This window comes from Dromiciops gliroides, chromosome 2 (assembly GCF_019393635.1).
Source record: "Dromiciops gliroides isolate mDroGli1 chromosome 2, mDroGli1.pri, whole genome shotgun sequence".
Classification (NCBI taxonomy): Eukaryota; Metazoa; Chordata; class Mammalia; order Microbiotheria; family Microbiotheriidae; genus Dromiciops; species Dromiciops gliroides.
The window spans coordinates 290,015,690-290,040,298 of NC_057862.1; the positions used below are offsets into that span (position 1 = coordinate 290,015,690).

The following is a 24,609-nucleotide window of genomic DNA, read 5'->3' on the forward strand; positions in this document are numbered from 1 at the left end:
GACAGACCAAGGAATTTGGGGCTATTAAAGTTTAAACTGGCCAGCTGAACTAAAGGACATGCATCTGGAGTAACTCTCCTTGAGAAGCTAAACTGAAGGATGAACACACCTTGAGAAGTAAGGGAGATAAGCCCATTAGGCGTGGATGCTGCCTGATTGGCACCAGAAGACAGAGATAACTCCAGAAGTCAGGACCACCACTTCTCATTCCAGTTTCTCCCACCCCCAAAGGGAATTTCTACAGTTAAATGGTCACCTCATCTGTCCACTCCATGTACCATCTATAAAAACTTTTGCCTTTCTCCTGCTCAAGGAGATAGTTATCTCAGAGAATCATGTCTCTGTGCCATCTGCTCTCCAGAGAAGTTCTTGACTTCTCTCTTGGTCTCCTTTCTCTAGCACCTAAATAAAAGATTATTTTATTCTAACTGGATTTGTGTGAGAAAGGGTGTAATTCTTTTTTTTTTTTTTTTTTGGTGGGGCAATGAGGTTTAAGTGACTCGCCCAGGGTCACACAGCTAGTAGGTGTCAAGTGTCTGAGGCTGGATTTGAACTCAGGTCCTCCTGAATCCAGGGCCCATGCTTTATCCATTGTACCACCTAGCTGCCCATGGATATAATTCTTTTTTTTTTTTTGTGAGACAATTGGTGTTAAGTGACTAGGGTCACACAGCTAGTAAGTGTCAAGTGTCTGAGACCGGATTTGAACTCAGGTCCTCCTGACTCCAGGGCCAGTGCTCTATCCACTGTGCCACCTAGCTTCCCCTGCAAGGGTGTAATTCTTTAAAGAAAAATACCTAAGGACCCCCACACTACCCATTTCCCCTGTGACAGATGTGTTCTATATTGTTATTCTTATTACTATTAATTTCAGTGCCCAGAAGGCATTTCTAGCCTAGATTCCTCATGTTGAAGCAGCTTTACATTTACGTAATGCATATAACAGCTCAAGATATTAAATATTTTAAAATATGCCAAGTAGCAAAATTATACAACCTCCATCAGTAAGTAATCTATTCTGTTGAATAATTCTCAGTCAGAAAAAAAAAACTATTTTTACTCAAACTGACATAAAGGAAGAATTTTCTGACTGACATGCTATCAATGATGCAAAGTTGGTTACTTAAAAAAAATAATTTGGGGGCAGCTAGGTGGCACGGTGGATAAAGCACTGGCCCTGGATTCAGGAGGACCTGAGTTCAAATCTGACCTCAGACGCTTGACACTTACTAGCTGTGTGACCCTGGGCAAGTCACTTAACCCCCATTACCCCCCCCCACAAAAAAAATTTGTCATATAAATGAAAACTATTATTCAAATCCCTCAGAAATTTCTTTTGTCTGAGCTGAATAATTTTATTTCCTTTAACTTTCATATTTTATTGTCTGACTAATTGTAAGGCCAGAATTGTACCAAACTCTAAATGCAACATACATAGTCTGGTGATCAAAACATAAAATGCCAAGCACCTAAATCATGACAGAGGGGAAGAAGAGGGTGTTTGGCAAAAGTTGAACACGAGGATAGGAAAAACTTAAAATTCTATTTTAAAATAGATGTATGGGTAAGTTCTACCCTCACTTCAATTAATGTAATCTAATTTGGGTGTGGATTTCTCATTAAGATATCTGCCTAACCAGAAGCAGACCACCACCTACTTCAGCAAAAACCTGAAATTTCCACCAAATAACGATCAAGAAACCCAATAAGAAACTACAAGAAGAGAAGTTTCTGGGAAGATGGTGGAGGTCAGAAAACTTTCAGATCCCCAAATCTCCTCCACAAAAAAAGACAGAACAGAGCCTTAGAGAAAAGCAGAAATAAACTTGGGGGTAAAGCAGATGTCCTCCTAAGACAATCTGAGAAAACTCCAGGAAAGATCAGACTTCCAGGATACAAACACCTCCAGGCTGACTCTGCAGAATCAACAAACAACAAGCCTCAACCTTTAGAAACTTTCATCTCCCTTACAATGTGGGAAGTAGAAGAAGACTAAAGGCCCTTCCACTGTCAAAGGATGCCAAGCACAGCTGTGTTGACCACACATATCCAGTACCTAGAGCTGAAACCATGGGGAGAAGGAGCTAGCACACACAGCTGGTGTGTGCAATAGAAAGGGGTGGGCACCCTGTGGGCTATGGGCACGTGCAGGAGAGCAGAGTACGGGTTTCAGTTACTGGGCAGAGAGGATAGCTGTAGTTTGAAGCCATGAGAGGAACTGCAGGGAGCAAAACCATTTGTGGGTCAGTGTGGCTGGGGCCCTAGCTATGGCTTAGGAGTGAAGAGGAGAGCCTAAGATTGAGCACCAAAACAGACCTCAGAAAATAACTGCTAAAAAATAAAACAAAACAAAAAATTTTTTAAAAATGAGCAAGCAAAAGGAGAAAGAGCACACAGATAATTTCTATGGGGACAGAGAAGATCTGGGTTCATTCATATTCAAAAGAAGAGAATGGAGCTAAAAAAGTCATTCTTTTTTTCAATGAGAAATGTCAAATGGTCTCAAGCACAGGAAAAAGTTCTTGCAAGAATTTAAAAAGGACTTTAAAAAGCAAATAAGAGAGAGTGAGGAAAAATTAGAAGAAGAAAAAAGATCAATCCAAGAAAATCAAGAAAATTATAAAAAGAAAGCCAACCAACTTGAAACGGAGAACCAAAAACTTAAGAAAATAATTCCTTGAAAACTAGAATTTGTCAAGGGGAAGATAATGGAGTTCTAAGACAACAAGAAATCATAAAACAAAACAAAAAGAATGAAAAAATAGAAGAGAAAGTAAAACATCTCAACAGAAAAACAACTGATCTGGAGAACAGATAGAGGAGAAAGAATATAAGAATAATCAGACTACCTGAAAGTTACAATTTTTAAAAAAAGGATTTTAATACAATATTACAAGAAATTATCAACTGTTCCATACACACTCAATTGGGTATAAAAATCTATCTTAACCGGCAGGAAAGTAGGAGGAGAAGGGGATGGGGGGGGGGGGGCTGTCATAGAAAGGAGGGCAGACTGAGGGAAGACAGCCAGAAGCAAAACACTTTTAAGGAGGGACAGGGTAAAAAGAGAGAATAGAATAAATGACATAGGGAAGGAATAGGATGGAGGGAAATACAGTTAGCAACAGAAACTGAAAGGAATAGGATGGAGGGAAATACAGTTAGCAACAGAAACTGAAAGTTCGGCTGATAAAAGCCTCATTTCTCAAACATATAGAGAACTGAGTTAATTTATTAAAATAAGAGTCATTACCCAATTGATAAATGATCAGAAGATATGAAGAGTTTTCAGATGAAATCATCAAAGCTATCTCTAGCCATAAGAAAAAAAAATGTTCTGACTCACTATTGATTAGAAAGATGCAAGTCATGCATGAACTGATAATGAGTGAGATGAACAGAACCAGAACATTGTACACAGTATCAACAATATTATGTGTTGATCAACTGTGATAGACTTGATTCTTCTCAGCAATACAATGGTACAAGAAAGTTCCAAAGGACTCATGATGGAAATGGCTCTCCAAATCCAGAAGAAAAAAAAAAAAAAGAACTGTAAAATCTAGATGCAGATTGAACCATACTATTTCTATTGGAGTTTTTTGTTGTTGTTTTTCTTTTTTTTGAGGCTTTTCCTTTTTTCTCTGATTCTTCTCTCATAATATGACTAATGCAGAAATATGTTTAATGTGATTGTACATATATAACCTATATCAGATTACTTGAAGTCTTGGGGAGGGAGGGAGAAAAATTTGAAACTAGAAATCTTATTAACACAAATGTTGAAAACTATCTCTATGTGTAACTGGAAATAATAAAATACTTTTATAATTAAAAAAAGAGAAAGATTCAAGTTAAAATAATTCTGGGGTACTCTCTCTTACCTACTGGATTCAATAATAGGACAGCAAAGGAAAATGACAAATATTGTAGGGGATATGGGAAAAATGAGACATTAATAAACTGCTGGTGCAACAAGAGAAAAAAAGTTCTAATATGATGGAGCTACAATAAGGATTATACAAAATTTAGCAGCTACCACACTGATGACCATAGGTCTTGAGATACTATATTCCATAAAGCAAAAGAGCTGGAGTTTTAACCAAGGGTAACTTGCCCAGTAAAGTTAAATATAATTCTGAATGGGGAAAAAAAAAAAGGATACTCAACAAATTAAAGACTTTCAGGTTTTTGTGACAAAAACCCCCAGAACTTAAGGGAAAATTCAACATATAACATCCAGGATAAATATAAGGTAAACATTAAATACCAAGTACAAGGGACTCAACAAGGACAAAGTGTTTACTTCTTATATATGAAAATATTAGCAGCACTTTTATGATGGTCATTATTATTTGGGTAGTTTGAAAGAAACACTTTGGCTGCCCTGAGTGGGATGGGATAATTCTAAAAAACTGAAACTTGGTAGGGAGAGATGAAAAGGAGTAATTACTTCAGAGAAGCTAGTAGTGGGGAAGGCAGGTAGTGATGGAACCTGCTCTCATCATGAATGGGTTAAAAGGGAAAAGGGAGGGGGAAGAGGGTAAGGGAAGGACTCTTAGAGGAGTGGGTGAGGTAAGGAATAGGAAGGCAAGGTAGTGGGTAGAAGTAAAGCAGAGGACCGAGGAGGGATAGGGTAAATAAATTAAAATTTTCTTGCATAAATAAAACCTATATAGCCAGGGATATAAGGAATGCAAAAAACTGGGAAAAACTTTCACGGACAGTATCTCAGATGGGATGTAACTGGACTGGAATACTGCTGTGGTGTAAATGATGAGCTGGTTAACTTGGAAAGGCATGGAAAAACGTGGACTTATGAAGGAAGATGCTATCCACCTTCAGAGAAATGGATGACGAGTAGAAAAAAGCATAGTACAGCCTTACACATATGTGAATATGTATTTGATATCTATGTATATGTGTGTATGTATGTGTGTATATGTCTGCCTGTCTCTCTCTCTCTACATATATATAGATATACATCTCCACACTTAATTGAAACCTTCTTTAAGGGGAAGAGAATGGGGGAAAATAAAGTAACAAGTACATAGCAAAGAACCAAAGAAAACCAACAAGGAAGCAAAGAAATGCTGTGGAAATCTGAAAACGTTGTGTAGTGTTTATTATATAGGTTTTGTGTTAAGATAATGGAACTTGGTAGATGCCCAGGGGTCCAACTTGATTGACTGCTACATCAACAGGAGATTGCTCTCAGCCAATCAACTTGAAGAACCTCCCATTTCTGGGAGGAGGACAGGAAGTAGGAAGCAGACACTGTCAGAGGGCTTCTTCCTTTCTGGTCTGAGACATCAGCTTGGTGGCAGGACTTCACATGGGCAGTTAGGAAGGCTAGGATTTCCATGCTATAAGGAATCTATTCTCAATCTTTCTCTCTCTTTACTATCTTATATCTTAAAATCCCTTAAAATCCTAAACTCTTGGGGTGAATTTATCAGTGATTTTAGCCAGTTTCCCCCCAAACTGGGGGGGGGGACAGATTAGAGCCCACATTTAGATGTTTAAACAACACAGTTTTCTTGAAATGGAAATTTATTGTTTTATATTGAATTCTCTATGTTCTGCTATGTACATGGCAACTTTTCCTTTTCTCATTTTGTACTTAAGTTCAAAATGTTTTTAAAAATAAAAAATAAAGAAACAATTGTAAAAACCTACATTAAATTACTTCTACCATCTCAGACAATAGCAATAGTGGCAACCAGGCTGCAAAAGAACAACCAAGATCGTGAAGGGCCTTGAAACAATAACCAACAGCAGTGATAGCAGCAGCAGCACCACATCATACAGAAGCCAACGGCCAAGAGCCAATGGGCAACAGGAAAGGAGGCAGCCAGTGAAGCTGGAGCCTGCAGTCTCCCAGTGTAACAAGCAAGGGGCCAGAGATATGTAAAGCTTGCAAGACTCTGTGCTAGAGTTAGCAAGAGCCAAGGACGTCCCAAGGAAGGTCATAAAGCCCCATGGAAGCCCCAAGAAAGGGCAGAGCCCAGAGTTGGTATGGCAGCATTCAGACTAATCCAGCCCCAAGCCCAAAGATTCTGCAGTCATTAGCACTCTGCCCTGAGAGGCAACAAGGGGGCCCTGAAGACCCAACACTCAATCCTGAGGATTCATGGAGGCATAATCCTATGTGGTAGAGGTCAACACAGAAACCCAGGCAGGAATAACAACTCCATTCAAAAGCACAGTAGAGGGCAGAGCCTGGCACTAGTTCAAAGCCTCAGTTCAGAAACTAAAGCTAGAAAGATGACGACACCCACCAGTATTTAAAATTATTGTAGATACAAAGACTCCCAAAAAAGAAGTAGCTTCCTAAAAGTGGCATGCAATAGTAGAAAGGAAAATATGGGTTTTTCCACAAGGATTATGCAAATACCTAGAAGAAATAAACCAAGAGATAAACAATTGGAATAAAAGCTCAGAAGGCAAGAACTGGAAAAATAACTTAAAAGACAAAATGATAAAATTTACCTAAGGAATAAATGCTCAGAAAAGTATAATAGACCAAACAGAAAACAATGACACCATGAGAGAACAATAAATATTAGAACAAAACCAAAAGACTGCAAAAATAAAAAATGTATTATGTCATATCAAAAAAATATATAGAAAAGAGATCAAAGACAACTAAGAATCCCTGAAAACTATAATAAAGAAATATGATGTGAACCCTATAAAGAAATCATAAATTAAGTTGCCCAGATATATTAGATCAAGAAGATAATGTAAAGATAGAAAGAATCCGCCTCCCAAAAGGAATCCCAACAGGAAAGGATCCTTAAATACCATAACCAAATCCAGAGTTCCTACATCAAAAAAATATTACAAGTATCAATCTGTACAAAAACTCAGATCAACTAGATGATCAGTAAATAAAGTGAGGCATTTATTCAAGACAGAGGAATTGGAATTCAGGACAATGTGCTGCCTTTTCAGACAGAGATGCCCAGGAAGGGAGGAGAGAAAGAGGATTCTTATAGGATTCATTTAGTTGTGGGAAACAGGAGGAGGATATACAGTCTGGATACACAGAACAATCAAACTGCAGGAAGAAGATCCCTGTCCAGGAACATGGGTAGTTAGAAACTGCTGAGGTGTGCAGGAGTCTTCTTGGGGGAAGTTAGAAACTGCTAGTCAAAAAAGAGAATCCCAGGAGTTGACCTGGAAAGGGGTGGGAGTGGGGGGTTAGAGGTGGATAACAGTGATTGGAAATGGCTAGTCATCAGAGTACAGGGACCTAGAGATTTGGCACAAGCATTCAAAAAAAATTTCAAGTACCAAGGAGTCATAGTCAAGAATACTACAGGACGTGGAAGCTTCTCTTATAAACAACAGTTCTTGGAATAAATATTCCAAAAGACAAAAGATATACACTTACAACCAAGAATGACTTTCACTGCAAAACTGACTATAACCCAACAGGCTAAAACAAATGGATTATTGATGGGACAGAGGACTTTCAAGTCAACTCTTACCATGTAGCTATGTGATATGTGGGAAAGTGAGTCACAAACTTGGGAAAGGGAGTCACAACTATAGCACTGCTTTACAAGTATTAACTCATTTTAGACTCACAACTCTAGAAGGTAGATACTATTATTACAGTTAGAGTGAAACTGAAGTAGACAGAGAATAAGTGACACAGTTAGTAAGTGTCTTAGTCTGGTTTGGACTCAGGTCTTCCTGACTCCCAATAGAGAGCTCTATTCACTGCCCCTTTCTAGATGACTATTTTATACTAACTTTTCTTAGTAAATACCTTTTTCTAAAAGCTTAGTAATGTGGCTGATTTTTAATGGGAAACACTTACGTGGGGGATTGTAAGTGATGTAACTAGAAACCTAGTCCCTCTGGATGATTCCTTGAATTCAGTCAGTAATCAGTTGCCTTCTTGGAACCCTTAAACCTCAAGTGTCCATGAAGGTTATGGCCTAGAGACACTTCTACACTATGACCCCAAAATTCCCAAACATAATTTCTTTTTTTGGGGGGGGGGGCGGGGAAATGGGGGTTAAGTGACTTACCCAAGGTCACACAGCTAGTAAGTGTAAAGTGTCTGAGCCCAGATTTGAACTCAGGTACTCCTGAATCCAGGGCCGGTGCTTTATCCACCGCACCACCTAGCCGCACCCCCCAAACATAATTTCTTAATGCTTTCTTTTAAAGCCAGAATATTTACAAAAGGAGTTATAATGCTGAGTTACAATCCAACAAATGCAAAAAGGCTAACTTAGCTCTGAAGCACAGCCTCTCTATGAACCACATTCACCAATTTATCATCAAGCTGATGATCATACTAAGTATTTGAGAAAACATATCAATTCTCTTCATTAGTAACAATGCTGAGTGTATCCTGAAGTCTACTTCTGACATTAACATACCACAACAGTTGTTTTAGGATCTTTGCCAGCAAGCTCCCTTATTGCCATTTCTTCATCAGGTTGTCCAAAAGTAAAGTAATTTGGGTAGAAAGCACCAGCCAATACAACCTAAAAAAATAGATTTCCTTTTGTCAAAGAGAAGAAATACAAGTAATAGTATTTAACTAGAAGTTCCTAATCTATTTTGAATTTTAGAGGTTCTATTAAAGTTTAGAACTTTCACTGTTGAAACAAAGCTTCATATTTCTTAAGCTAAGGATACAGATCTTTGCTTTTAAGATTGAGATGAATGATCAAAATGAAAGAACTAAACATACAATAATTAACAACTATATATAATCTTTACCTAGAGTTTAGGGCATTTTAGTGTGGAATTTTTTTGGGGGGGGGGAAGAATAACAATAGCAAGAGGTTTGGACAATTCTGTATGTCTATTTAGAGGTATCCAGATTTCTTTACATCCTTCTCTACCCCCACCTCACTTAGATAATGTTATGGGGAAGGGACCTTCTCTTTCTCCATTTATATATAATGCTCCTGTTATAGCATATAGATATCGACTCCAAATTAGAAAAAAAAAGCTTCCTCCACTCATTTCTTTTTTTTTTTTCATTTAGAATTTTATTTTCCCTCCCTCCCTACCCCACTTAAGAATTCCAGCAATTCAGGGCAGCTAGATGGTGCAGTGGATAGAGCACCGGCCCTGGAGTCAGGAGTACCTGAGTTCAAATACAGCCTCAGACACTTAACACTTACTAGCTGTGTGACCCTGGGCAAGTCACTTAACCCCAATTACCTCACTTAAAAAACCCCAAAACAAAACAAAACAAAAAAAAAGAATTCCAGCAATTCAATATGTTATACATGTATAGTTATGGAAAATATTTCCTCATTAGTCAGGTTATAAAAGAAAACAGACAAAAAAAAACTTTAGAAAAAAAGGAACTAACAATACATTATCCTTCAGTCTGTATTCAGATACCATCAGTTCTTTCTCTGTAGATGGATTGCATTTTTCATAAGACCTTCAGAGTTGTCTTGGATCACTGCATTGCTGAAAACAACCAAGTCATTCATAGTAGGTCATCTTACAATATTGCTGTTATTTTGTATATAGTACATTTCACTTTGCATCAGTTCGTGTATGTCTTTCCAGGTTTTTCTGATAGCATCCTGCTCATCATTTCTTGTAGCACAACACTGTTCCATCATTATCTCATCTGACAATTTGTTCAGCCATTCCCCAATTGATGAGCATCTCCCCAATTTCAAATTCAACTTTTTAAAAAATCTCTTTTAGGATATCAACCTAGTAATGGTATTACTAGTTTGAAGAGTATGCATGGTTCTATAGCCCTTGGCCACAGTTCCAAATTGTTTGGAACAGAATGTTTGAATCAGTTTACAACTTTACCAAGAGTGCATTAATGTCTAATTTTCCCCATATCCCCCACAACATTTTTCATTTTTCTCTGCTGTCCTATTATCTAATACAACAGGTATGAGGTAGTACCCAGAATTGTTTTGACCTGAATCTTTCCAATCAATAGTGAGTTAGAGCATTTTTTTTTCATATGGCTATAGGTGGCTTTGATTATTTCATCTGAAAACTTGATATCTTTTGATTATCAATTGGGGAATGGCTCTTACTTTAAGAAATTTGACTCAGTTCTCTTATGTGTTTGAGAACTGAGGCCTATCAAAATTGCTTCAAATTTTTTTCATTGTTAATATTGCTAAATGTATTTCACTCCATCCTATGCTCTTCCCATGGCATTTACTCTATTTTCTATCTTCTTTCACCCTATCCATCCTCAAATGTTTTGCTTCTGACTGCCTGCTCCCCCAGTCTACTCCCTTCTTTCACTCCTTCCCCCTTATCCCCTTCCGCTGTACTTTCCTGCAGGGTAAGATAGATTACTATGCCCAATTGAGTATGTTATTCCCTATGTGAACAAATTTTGATGAGAGTAAAGCTCATTCACTCCCCCACACCTCTCCCATCTTCTCTCCATTCCATAAGCTTTTTCTTGCTTCTTTTATGTGAGCTACTTTTCCCCATTCCACCTCTCCCTTTCCCTTTCTTTCAGTGCATTCCTTTTACCCCTTAATTTTATTTTTTAAAAAGATATCCCTTCATATTCAATTCACATCTGTGCTCTCTGCCTAAATATACTCTAGCTGCCCTAATAATGAGAAAGTTCTTATGAGTTACAAGTATCATCTTCTCATGTAGGAATATAAACACTTTGATCTTTTATTATCCCTCATAATTTCTTTTTTCTGTCTACCTTTTTATGTTTCTCTAAGGTCTTGTGTTTGAAAGTCAAATTTTCTATTCAGCTCAGGTTTGTTCATCAAAAATGTCCTCTCTTTCATGGCATTCCCATTTCCCTGCCTGAAAGATTATACTCAGTTTTGCTGGGTAAATGATTCTTGGTTGTAATCCCAGTTATTTTGCCCTCTGGAACATCATATTTCAAGCCCTCTGATCCATTAATGTAGAAGCTGCTAGATCTTGTGTTATCCTGACTGTGGCTCTAGCATATCTGAATTGTTTCTTTCTGGCTACTTGCAATATTTTCTTCTTGACCTGGGAGTTCTGGAATTTGGCTATAATATTCCTGGAGGTTTTCATTTTGGGATCTCTTCCAGGAAGTGATTGGTGAATTCTTTCAATTTCTATTTTACCTTCTGCTGATAGAATATCAGGGCAATTTTCCCTGATAATTTCTTGGAAGATGATGTCTAAGCTCTTTTTTTTGATCATGGCTTTCAGGTAGTCTGATAATTTTCAAATTATCTCTCCTGGATCTATTTTCCAGGTCAACTGTTTTTTCCAAGGAGATATTTCACACTGCCCTCTGTTTTTTCATTCTTTTGGTTTTGCTTCATTGTGTCTTGATTTTTTCCCCCCTGTGGGGCAATGAGAGTTAAGTGACTTGCCCAGGATCACACAGCTAGTAAGTATCAGGTGTCTGAGACCGGATTTGAACTCAGGTTCTCCTGAATCCAGGGCTAGTGCTTTATTCACTGTGCCACTTAGGTGCCCATCTTGATTTCTCATAAAGTCATTAGCTTCCATTTGCTCAATCCTAATTCTTAAGCAATTATTTTCTTCAGAGAAATTCTGCATCTCCTTTTCCATTTGGCTTTTCAAGCTGTTGACTTATTTTTCATGACCCTCCTGCAGAACTCTCCTCTACCTCTCATTTTTCCCCCTTACCTCTCTTATGTTCAAAGTCCTTTTTGAGAGCTTCCATTGCTTAAGACCAATTCATATTTTTCTAGGAAGCTTTGGATATAGGAACTTTGATTTTATCTTCTTCTGAGGGTGTATTTTGATCTTCCTTTTCACCAAAGAAACCTTCTAGGATCAGTATTTTTTTCTGTTTGCTCATTTTGTCAGCCTATTTCTTGACTTTTAAATCCTTCTTAAAGTGGGTCACTGCTTCCAGGGCTCACTGTCCCAAGCTTCAGGGGATCACAGGTGGTACGATTTAAGGAGAGGCACATTCTCCACTCCCCTGGCCTGTGCTCTGGTCTGCAAGCAACCACAGGTCTGCTTGCTCTCTGACACAGAAGGGAATCCTGTTCCACTGTTGCTACTAACTCTGGTGTGCCTGTGCCCCTCCCGCATCTGAGTCACCATTCAAGACTTCGACCTGGCTCCTAGCTCAGGCAACACAACAGAGTTCTGCCTCAGCACCAGCAGAGACCCCTGTAATCTTCCCCTGGCCAACCACTCAACTCCCTCACCATCCAGTGGGCTGAGTTCCAGAAGCACCTGCTGCCACAGCCAATTCTGAGGCTCTTCTGGGGTGTTCTCTCCACTCATTTATTTATTTTTTTTCAGGATAATGAGGGTTAAGTGACTTGCCCAGGGTCACACAGCTAGTGTCAAGTGTCTGAGGCCAGATTTGAACTCAGGTCCTCCTGAATCCAGGGTCGGTATTTTATCCACTGTGCCACCTAGCTGCTCCTCCACTCATTTCTTTTTGTTTTGTTTTGTTTTGTTTTGGTAAGGCAATTGGGGTTAAGTGACTTGCCCAAGGTCACAAAGCTAGTAAGTCTCCAGGGTCTGAGGCCAGATTTGAACTCAGGTCCTCTTGAGTCCAGGGCCGGTGCTCTATCCACTGCGCCACCTAGCTGCCCCCACTCATTTCTAAGAAGTACTTTTGGAAGGGTACCACCTTTAAGATATCCCTATCTAGGCAAAGCTGGGATGCTAATTCACTGCTGGTGGAGTTGTAAAAAAATCCAACCATTCTGGGGAACAATTTGGAATTATGCCCAAAGGGCTATAGAACTGTGCATACCCTTTGATCCAGCAATACCACTGCTAGGTTTATATCCCAAAGACATCCCCAAAAAGAGAAAAATACCTATCTGTACAAAAATATATATGGCAGCTCTTTTTGTGGTGGCAAAGAATTGGAAAGCAAAGGAATGCCCTTTAATTGGGGAATGGCTAAACAAACTGTGGTATATGATGGTGATGGAATATTATTGTGCTACAAGAAATGACAGGGGCACATAGGTAGCACAATGGATAAAGCACTGGCCCTGGATTCAGGAGAGCCCGAGTTCAAATCCAGCTTCAGACACTTGACACTTACCAGGTGTGTGACCCTGGCCAAGTCACTTAACCCCTCATTGCCCCGCAAAAAAAAAAAAAAAAGAAAGAAAAAGAAGAAGAAAAAGAAATGGCAAGCAGGATGACTTCAGAAAGGCCTGGAAAGACTTGTATGAACTGATATATAGTGAAATGAGATATATTTATTAAATTATTGTGGGACTAGCTAGTTGTAGCTAAATGATTGCTACTTATAAATGAATGGATATTGCACCATTCTAGCAGTAGGCATTTATTATTAATTAATAAGACATATTAATAATGTATCAGCCACGTTCTCCCTGAATTCCCCATTAGTCACAGGTTTACAGACCTAGACAATTACTTGGAGAGTAAGAGTCTCAGAAAGAAGAGCCAAGAGAAAAGAGAGTGAGACCCTCGTGTACCTAGGGACTTTATCCTCTTTTTGGTAGAGGTGGGTCACCACACATTGATCTAAGCTAATTGGTTAGCATCATTCATCTCTATTGATTGACATGACTTGGATAGTGGTCTAGGGATCAAATTCCAACCATGTAGGTGTGCTGCTTCCCCTAACTAATCAGAAGGACCAATCTGCATTCTTTTTGTTACAATGAAGGTTCATCCCAGGTTGGTTTCTGGTGAGAGGGAGAGAGCAGCTAACACTAACACATCTGGGTTTCTCCTAGAAATTCATTATTAATAATTATTTCCTCAGAGAGCAGAACCAAGAGAACATTGTGCACCGAGATCACAATACTGTTTGATGAAGAACTGTGAATGACTTAACTATTCTCAACAATACAATGATCCAAGACAATCCCAAAGGACTACTGATGAAACATACTATCCACCTCCAAAGAAAGAACTGATATTGATGGAACAGACTGAAACATGCTATTTTTCCACTTTTTTTCATTTCTTTCTTTTATTCATGTTTTCTTGTACAAAATGACTAATATGGTAATGTTTTACATAACTGTAAATATATAACCTATATCTGCTTACTGCCTCAGGGAGGGGGAGGGAAGGGAGAGAAGAAGGGATAGAATTTGGAACTCAAAATTTTAAATAAAAATGTTTATCATTATTAAAAAAAAGATGCCATAGGATATTTCTCAGACATCATAAAGTGAAAGAAACTACATTATTCTTCTAGAATATACATTCAAGTAATGAAACATTTCCAAAAATCCCATGTGGTCAAGTTTCTTTCATAATCTGGTGCCTAATACTATGACAATCATTACCCCCTCTGGAATTTCATTGTTTTATGGAGAGCAAAAAAAGAGTATTCATTATTTAGGTACATATCGAGCACTTGATTAATTATAAAAAATACTTTACCTAAAAAACAAAACAAAACACGAGTTTGACAGAAAGATGGACAGACACACAGATAAATGGCCCAATAGAAATGGTCCTGAAATGAATCATTGAACTATAATTATGGGACTAATTATTACTGACCACCAGCCCTCTCAAAAATGTTCCACATTCCATCTCTTTTACGGTCATATCTAAGGGCTGGGTAAAGGAGTTAAGAGTTCCTCTAACACAAATACCACAATTGGGGAGAAAGCAGAAGCGTGCTGGAATCAGAGCCAAGGGTAAGTACTTATAGCTCAGGAATCAGCAATCACTACAAATCAGAATTTACTAGGTTTTTAAAAAATTGTCTACACTTAATAAAATGTAAGTGTGTATGGACACACTGACCTCTCTTCCTTTGTTAAAATATTTCAGCATACCCCTATAAACATTATTTCGTCTAAGACTAGAGATCTGCTAACTGCTGCTAACAAAAACAACAACAAGCAATTATATTCTCCTTTATAGTCTGAAAACTGTTTTATGTTTATTACCTCACAACACCCCAGGGAGAAGAGGACAAAAATGGGATGCCCAGAACTGTTGTCGCATACCTGCAGGATGAATCGCTGTTTATAGACATAATCATGGTCCATCACAGGTCTCTGAGTATCGACACACATATTGAATTGTGTGATTCGATTTTTCAGTTCTTCATATAACTCAGCCACCTAAATGAACAAGATTATAATTAAGAATAATTTTCTTTGGGGGCAGCTAGGTGGCGCAGTGGATAAAGCATCAGCCTTGGATTCAGGAGTACCTGAGTTCAAATCCGGCCTCAGACACTTGATACTTACTAGCTGTGTGACCCTGGGAAAGTCACTGAACCCCCATTGCCCCGCAAAAAAAAATAATAATAATTTTCTTTGAATGAAAACCCTTAAGATACACACTTACACCCCACACACACAAATGGCTTAAGTTTCCCATAAAATCCTAAATCTTTAGATTCACATATTATGCTAATTTCATATAAATATATGTATGCAAGTATGTCACCCAAATTTGGTTCTGCAAAAATCCCTAATAAAAATTACTACAGTAAAGACAAAACAAGCTTCGAAAGGAATTCTCAGGCAAATAGAGCCAGAGATTACACACAAAATAAAATGTCACAAAGCATACATGTATAATGTGCTGTAACCCTCCCTGCTGCTATCAAGTAGGTATACTCTCCTCTGTGTTAATTAATATTCTTATAGTATCTTATAATTCAGTGAAACTCATTAATACACTTTGAAAATTACAGAATTGGATGAGAGTAAGAATGTCTACTTTAGAAGAAATGAGTTCCTCCCTGTTAACTGATGTTCCCATAATATCTTTCAAGTCTATATAATGCATTAATAAACTACACTGAACTATAATTATGGGACTGATTATTATTATTATTATTAGTTTAAAAATTACAAATAGAGATCAAAGTAAGAAAGTCTACTTCAGTGAAATGGGTTATAACTGGCCAAACATCGCCTATTGCTTCTTTGCTTTAGGTCAGCAGTTGTTAATCTGGGATACGTGAACTTGCTTTGTTGTTTAAATATTTCAATATGATCAGTTTCTTTTGTAATATACATTTTTTTTTTTAGGCAACGGGGGTTAAGTGACTTGCCCACGGTCACACAGCTAGTAAATGTCAAGTGTCTGAGGTCGGATTTGAACTCAGGTACTCCTGAGTCCAGGGCCGGTGCTTTAACCACTGCACCATCTAGTTGCCCCTGTAATATACATTTAATTATATGCATTTAAAACAGTATTCTGAAAAGAGACACCAAGGTTTCACCAGACTGCCAAATGGGATCCATGGCACAAAAAAGGTTAAGAACATTTGCTTTAAGGGGAGCTCTTTCTTAGATTGTTTTGGGGGAAAGTTAAAATTTTTCCATCTGTGGCTTTTCAAGTAAAATTTATTAAATTTCTAACAAATGATAAAAACATAGACAGAAAATCCTCTTTTAAAGTAAAATATAAAACTTAACTTTTCACATCCTTCAAAGAATATAAAAATTCTGGCTTAGGCTGTTTCATTGAAACAATTATTAGAGGAAAAAGCTACTTCTGCCTGACAGACATACATACAAATGTGTATAATATGTCTGTGTATACATACATACATATAAATATATTCATAAACTTATGTAAACTTATTTGTATTGATTCTCTTTACATATTTATTTGGTGTATACTTATACATATACTCATTCCTTCCGACAGAATGTAAGAGATTAGGGACAATGGTCCCCTCTTTGTATCTGCCTAGATACAAATATGCTCCAATACCTACAACAATGCCTGCAGTATATATGGCAAATCCGGGAAATCAAAGCCAGGGAGGTAGTGCAGTGGACCGCACTGGGCCTGGAATCAGTTGTGTGACCTTGGGAAAGTCACTTAATTGCTATCTGCTTCAACTTTGTCATCTGTAAAATGGGGTAATGATAGCACCTACCTCCCAGGGTGGTTGTGAGGCTCAAGTGAGATATGATTTGTAAAGTATATAACAAATTTTAAAGTGCTACATAAATCCTACCAATTATAACTAAGGGCAGCTAGGTGGCGCAGTGGATAGAGCACTGGCCCTGGATTCAGGAGGACCTGAGTTCCCAGTCTCAGACACTTTACACTTACTAGCTGTGTGACCCTGGGCAAGTCACTTAACCCCCATTGCCTCACCCCCAAAAATTTAATTAATTAAAAAAAAATAAATTATGGTTGATTTGATTCCAGACATAGGAAGCAGCTTGGGCAAAAGCAAAGAGACATAAAAATGTTGTATATCACAAATGGCAGTGGGACAACCTGGCTGGAATAAAGAGAGTGTCAAGCAATCATATGCAGATACCTGAACAGGTTGGCTGCCACTACTCTAAAGGCCATGAAAGGCCCCACAGAGGAGTCTGTATGCTATCCTAGAGGCCAAAGGGAGAGTCCAAGCCTCTTACTTGAGGGAGTGACAAGCCAGACCTGGGCTTTATTAATACTGATTTAGCAGCTCTGTGGGAGAAATACCAAAAATGGGAGAGACTGCAGGTTGAAAGATCAATGAGAAGATCACTATGGGAAGGTAGAGGCCACCAGATATGAGAGATGTTGTGGAGGTAAAATGGATTGGCAGCCACTTAGATGAAGGACAGGAAAGAGTTGAGGCTGACCCTAAGACTGCAAGTCTGGGCAACTGAAGATGGCATCGCCCTCAACAGAAATTGAAAAGTAAGAAAGAGGAAGGAAGGGCCTGAGGGAGGGGTGGGCAGAGATAAGTTCTTGTTTGGATATGTTGAGTTTGAATTACCTACAGGATTTAGTTAGAAATGTTTAATGGGCAGATGGTGGTATGTGATTGGAGTTCAGGAAAGAGATCTAGGAGTCATCTGTATAGAGATTCTCACTGAGAGAGGTGCTGGGAGAAAGGAGGGCTCAGAAAACGACCCAAAGGAAACCTACACAGAGTGACTGAGACAGGCCAGATCATCCTTCATAGCCCATCCAGATGTCTACCCTGCTCCTCAACCATTTCCCTGAGCTGGGGGAACAGAACTTCTGATATGGCCACCAGAAAAAAATGCTCCCAGTCTTTGGATTAAGTTAATCTATTTAGCTTTAGAACTTTTGCCTTGAGCCCAGCTGTCTTACTCAGTAAATGACTGAGTGAGCACAAGCTCAATTATCCCATTAGATGGAGCTGGCCTGGGGGACAGCTAGGCAGCACAGTGGATAAAGCACCAGCATGGATTCAGGAGGAACTAAGTTCAAACCCAGCCTCAGACACTTGACACTTAGTAACTGTGTGACCCTAGGCAAGTCACTTAACCCTCATTGCCCCACCAAAAAAAAAAAAAAAAAGATGGAGCTGGCCTTAGACCCCAAGTATCAGAATTTGGGAGTGGTTAGTTTCAAACAGCAGAGGATAAGAACTGAGAAAAGATTCTCAGACGTGCCTATTAAGAAATCACTAGAAACCTCTAGATAGAGAGCTAATGGACTCAGTACAAAATGAAGCATCTTTCCTATTCTTTCTTTTTTTAGGGGGTGGGGAGACAAGGCAGAACATAACAATACACGAATTTGTGCTACATGACTACATATTTAAAATGGGTTTGTTTTTCTTGCCTCCTCAAAGGATGGAGGAAGTAGAGTAATAGAGAGAATTCTGAAACAAAAATAAAATGTAATGAAAAGTATTTTAAAAGAAATCATTAGCAATTTTGGAGGGTCATTTCATTTACACAATGAGGTCAGACTTCAAGGGTTTGAAAAGTGTGAGGAGGGGACACCGAGGAATAAGGAGGGTAAAGTGTAAGAGAATCCGTGTAAAAGGGGGTAGACATAAAACAACAGCTTGAAGGAATGGTAGGCCAAAAACAAAATTAAGAATGGAGGATTCTCAAGCACTTTTTTTTTTTTTGAGCAACAAGGAGAGAGCCAGTAGACAAGAGAGTAAAGAAAATCGCAGGGGCGGGGGGGAGATTTGGGGAAGAGAAAGGATGATTCAAGGGGGCAAACTGTTGTAAGGGATAGGAAGGAAGCTCAAAGATACAAGTACAGAGGTTAACCAAAGGGGAGGTAGACCAATTCTTCATCAGAGACTAGAATGAAGGAAGGTGAGTATATGGGATGCTGGGGGAAAAGGACTCAGAGTAAACAGCCTCTATTTTCTCACTTAAGCATGAGTTGAGGCCCTTTCTCCTGGGAGGGAGAGAAGAGAAGTGTTGGAAGCCTGAGGAGAGATGAGCAGGTTTGGAACAGTTGCTGTGGGGAATGCGAATCAAGACAGCATAAGAGGACTGCCATGCTACCATGAGGACCCAGCGAGAGTCAATGACATAAATGTGAAGCAGACGTCATCAGCATGGTAACTTGACCCAGTGTCATTCTGGGTAACATAGGATTGGGATTGGTTAAGGACAAGCACCAACAGGACAAGGGGACAAGGGATCCAGGAATAGAGAACAGTGTGTAGTTAAACTTATTCATTAGATGAGAGTCAAGACTGGGAAGGAAAGAAAATGAAACAGAAATCCAGGTAGGAATTAAAAGATATAGCTTTGGCAGGGAGTGAAAATCAAAGCAGTCCTATGCACATAGGCTCACAATGAGGGGTGGGTAGCTCAGGGCATAGAGCACCACCTGGTGGTCTGAAGACATGATGCTCCCAGCAGCTTAATTATTCCTCTTAGGGTCAAGATAAAATGGTGTTCATGGGTTCCGACACATGTACAGGGCAGGGCAGAAGTCAGGAGGTCTCAGGTAAGTTACAAGCTAACAATCTTGAGTAGACTTGGGCCAATAACTTCATTTTTCTGAAATGCTAATTGCTTCATCTTCATTTGTACCATGTAGGAGTTGAACTAAAATAAGCTCTAAGGTCTCTACCAGCTCTAACATTTCATGACTCTGTGATCTCCTGTGCTATTGTCTTATATTTTTACTTAATTAAACCTCATAGTTATATCTATAACTGGATCATAAGCTCTTTTGGGGGCAAATATCACTCCTTATATTTCTTTGTATCTTCTACAGTGGCTTGAACAAAACAGGTACTCAAACATTTAAGGATTGACTAAAAATGTATGCAAGTAGATACAACACAAGTGATGACAACTCACCTCTCTAATTCTCTTGATCTGTATATAATTTAACCGTCCCCAGTCAAGCTCATCCTTTATAATTACACAAATGCATAAGTTAGCAAGAGCTAAAAATGATTCTATACTTTTGAAGTAATATGACCATATAATTACTACACAGATCAACTAGTAATATTAATAAAGTTTCTATTTTTTAACTAATTCAACAAATTTGTATTTATGCTAATCACACTGACCAATGTCATCAGTCCTTCAAGTTAAAAATGCATTGCTTGGGGCAGCTAGGTGGTCCAGTGGATAAAGCACTGGCCCTGATTCAGGAGGACCTGAGTTCAAATATGGCCTCAGACACCTGACACTAACTAGCTGTGTGACCCTGGGCAAGTCACTTAACCCTCATTGTCCTGCAAAAACAAACTAAAAAAATGCATTGCTTGTCCTAAAGTCCTAATTCTCCATGAAAGCACAGATAAAACATGCCTTAGTGTGCACAAATGACATGTTTTTTTCCAATGTGCACAAATACAAAATAAATAATAAATAAAATAATTTTGGCCTGTACCTAGGATTTCAATGATATAAGAATCCTCAGTAAAGAAACCTCATCTATCAACATAGCTGAACACCTGAAACTATGCCTGGGCCCTGAGAGGTCGAATGACTGGCCCAAGGTCACACTGTCAAGATGTGTCAGAGACAGGTCTAGGTTTCTTTGACTCTGAGGCAATCTATGCACCATGTCAGGCTGTGTCCTAGTGAGAGAGGACAGTTTAAGCACAATGCCTAAAATCTGTAATAAAAATAAGTGAAGACAGAAGGTCATCAATTCCTTGATTTAGTGGCAGGTGTTCTACCAGGATATATCATGCAGATTTACTGATACACTATAGCTAAATCAGTTGCTGCCCCTTGCAATCAGTAGTTTACTGTCTAAAACACTTATCAACTGGAAATTGCGGACCATTTTAGAGAAAGTTGGGTAGATTTGGGTTTTAGAGCATAGTAGAAAAAAAACGCAGCCTCAAAAGCCTGAGGACCTCAGTTTAAGGCCTGACTAATTTTTACTATGTGGCTCTAAGCTTCAGTTTCCTCACCTCAAAAATGGGGATAATAACTATTTCTACTCGCTACTTCCAAGGGAGGCAATTTGTCATAGTGGAGAGTGTTGAATTTGAAGTTAGGGGTGCCCAGGTTCAAAAACTTCTGGGACCATGATTGGCAAGCCTCTCTGAGCTGCACCTAACGCTCAGAGTTTACTAAAGTATAAATCAGTTGGCACCTGTTGGTGGAAGTTCACATGAGGATTAAAATGCAAATATTTGATGGACTATCATCACACAGCTAGTGTGAGTTAAGTGTTTTCTAAAACTGAAAAGTCTACACAGAGGGAAGCTACTAGTATTGCTATCATCCTAATCATTAGTGCCAGCCCCTTTAGGACTGACCCCTACCACCTCGCCCGCTGATCACAGCTTAGGATTCTGGTGCCATCATGTCCCATGTCTAATGGATAAAAGGAGGATGGAAACATTCTGGAATCCCCTCTCTTACAAAATTCAATGTACAATAAAACAAAAAGGAAAAATAGCTCACCTTTGGATGACGAAATTCTCCTCTTTGTCTGCAGGCCTGCCAGGTCTAAAAAATTTCCCACAAATTCCAAGTATTTCATTAGCTAATTGTATTGTGCAGAAATTCTATACATATTTTCACTGAAGGGAAAAACTTATATATAGTGCCTAAATTAACTCAAAGAAACTGTGAAATAAGAACATTTAGTTTATGAAGTTAAAATTCAATCTTCTTCTCACCAGTAGCTTTAATTACAAAGATTTTGACTAATTTTAGCAGCTTGTGAGTTTAATGAATTGCTGTGGCCAAAAAAATTCATTAGCTATGAACCACTGAGCAGCCTTTCCATCTTTAGACTCTGCCTTAGATAGCAAACACACTATATTGTGAGGATCCAATTTGAATCCCTTCCAGCATGTTAGACCTACTAAAGCTGGAACACTGCTGGCACAGCCTTTGAGAAACCTTCAACTCTCATGAGGCATCACAGCTATGATTTCTGTGAAGTACTCACAGTATGGAAAAGCTAAAGCTTTATCAGGTTACTAAAAGCTGTCAGAACAGAGCGTTTTAGAAATAAAAGTGACAGCAAATGTCCTTGTTAAATTAGTATTTTTACTAAACACTAGAGAACTTACTTTAAAAGCTTCAACAAGTGCAATACAATCACTCTTACTGTTGCCAGAAAAATTCATTTTATTCCTGTGAATTAAACAAAAAAAATTGTCACCCCCAAATCCTTCGGGTAAATGGACACTAAAAAAAATGAGTATTAAATACCTATATCCATCAAGATGCTGTCTGAAAGGCATCGCAAAAAAATTCTTCAATGAGAGAGCTGCAGCTAACAAGAGAGAAGGAATGAGATGGATTTCTCTAGAGTGGCGTGACCCAAACTACTCAAACATCTTTTTGTTCTCATACTCACCTATGATAAGGCATTCTTCTAGACAGCCAAAGACATGTCCAAGTACTATTAATTTACCAAGCTGCTGATCCACAGGAAGCTGGGCCAAAACCCGTCCTAAGAAAGTCAGTTCACCATCGTGGGGATTTTCTTCTTCTCTCTGCCCACTAACAGCAAGTGCTCCTACCTTTAAAAAGCAATTAACTGATATTATCAGCAATATAGTTGAAAACCTATAAAAATATACTATTAGTAAAATAATTTTAAAACGTGTGTGACAGAGAGGCAGAGACATGTGACAATGCATAGCAAAGGTCTGATATATTTTTTAAAAGTTCATTCATTTGTAGGTTGGTGGAGTCTCAAAATATTCTCCCATATAAACATCACAGCTGGTAGTTAAGGTTCCAAAGCAATTCCACACCTACCCAACTCATCCCTCAAATAATTTAACTCCAAATGGACCTGAAATACGCTACTATCCTAGATACTATAGAACTTAAATATTATCTATTTATTTCTACAGAAAATTACTTCTGAGGTCCAATTTAAGTGGCCAAATGCAAATCTTCCAAAGCTTAGCAGAATGACTTATACACAATAGATATTTAGTCAATTTTAAAATGAATTCCTGAAATTTCTCTCTGTTGTATCCATAGGTGTAAAAGATGGGACTCTCACAGCTACACCTGGTAGTACTGTCAATGGTAAGAAGTAGAGGCTGAATCAGATTACCTGCCGTCTAGGGGAGGGGAGAGGGAGGGGACGGAGGGAGAAAAATCTGAAATTGTAAAGCTTGTATAAACAAAAGTTGAGAACGATCTTTACATGTAACAGAAAAAATAAAATACCTTATATGTAAAAAAAAAAAAAAAGAAGAAGTAGAGGCTGAGGTGAGGAAATGACCAGGAAATGGGCTGATTCTTAAGCAATGGGTGGACTTATAGCAATGGAAAAAAAGAGGAAAAATGAGGGGACAGAAATTCTCAATCAAAAAAGAGTGAAAAATATGAGTTCCTCTGGAGATTGAGAAGACTATCACCACCTTACAACACTATATGTGTGGGCAATTATGAGGATGATAATAATGTAAAGAATAAATATAAGTCAAACTTCCTTATATAAAAGAATTATAGGCTCCAAAATGATCCCTTTAATGAAGCTTTCTGTGAAGTCTAAAGGCCTTTTTTGACTGTAAAATCTTTTAAAACTATAAATGCTTTTATCATGTAAAAATCATAAAAGTATTTATCATGTTTGAAAGTTCAAACCTGTTTATTTTAGGTAGTCATTAAAAAAAATCACGCCAATACTTTAGTTGTGCAGATGCCAGACATATGGGAAAAGGAAGATAAGAATGGAAGAAGCAACCTACAAAAATGGCCAAAAAAATAGATTATATTACATATGACATACTTTGTCCATTTGACAACCAAAAGGACTACTTTTGAAACACTGAAAATGTCCCTGGCTTAAGCTTAGCCTGAAAGTCTGGAATAACACAACACCCAAGAAATTAGCAACAAGACAAGCACAGACCTTCCTCTAGTTCACAGGGCTTGCTTTAACATCAAGTCTAAAGTCAGAAAGTAGGCTGGAAGAATGAGCAAACAAAAAAGGAATCATACCATAAAGAACTAGTATGATGACAAGGATGCTTGAGACAAGGAGCAAGTAACTTCAAACCATCTATATGCAAAAGCCACAAACAACAACAACAGCTTATGACATAAATTCAACTAGAATTTCTGGAAGCAAACAAGGAAGAGTCAACAACAAGAGTTTTAAATGTTTTTATAAATGAAATGAGAGCATTAGACAAAAGAAATGGAAAAGAAATGATAATTATGGAAGGAAGAACTGGGGAAGTAATTACAATCTTGACACAAGAGGTATAAAACCTTACCTCAGCAGCAAAAGTCCTGAAAATTAGAATGGACCAAAAAGAAACCGATGACTCCAGGAGACAAGAAGAAATATTAAAACTAAATGAAGGTGGGCAGCTAGGTGGCTCAGTGGATAAAGCATTGGCCTTGGATTCAGGAGTACCTGAGTTCAAATCTGGCCTCAGACGCTTGACACTTAGTAGCTGTGTAACCCTGGGCAAGTCACTTAACCCTCATTGCCCAGCAAAAACAAACAAACAAACAAACAAAAACTAAATGAAGGGGC

General features: G+C 38.4%; 1 protein-coding gene across 1 annotated transcript in view; it reads right to left on the minus strand.

Moving 5' to 3' along the window:
- TDRD9 (tudor domain containing 9) overlaps nt 1-24,609 on the minus strand; it is a 256,016-nt gene that overhangs the window by 50,137 nt on the left and 181,270 nt on the right. The window contains exons 16-22 of the mRNA XM_043986132.1: nt 22,459-22,624; nt 22,311-22,374; nt 22,169-22,232; nt 21,552-21,596; nt 19,977-20,030; nt 14,925-15,041; nt 8,403-8,510 (exon numbers count right to left, since the gene is read on the minus strand). Coding sequence (XP_043842067.1) covers nt 8,403-8,510; nt 14,925-15,041; nt 19,977-20,030; nt 21,552-21,596; nt 22,169-22,232; nt 22,311-22,374; nt 22,459-22,624 — 618 coding nt within the window. The remainder of the gene's footprint in view (nt 1-8,402; nt 8,511-14,924; nt 15,042-19,976; nt 20,031-21,551; nt 21,597-22,168; nt 22,233-22,310; nt 22,375-22,458; nt 22,625-24,609) is intronic.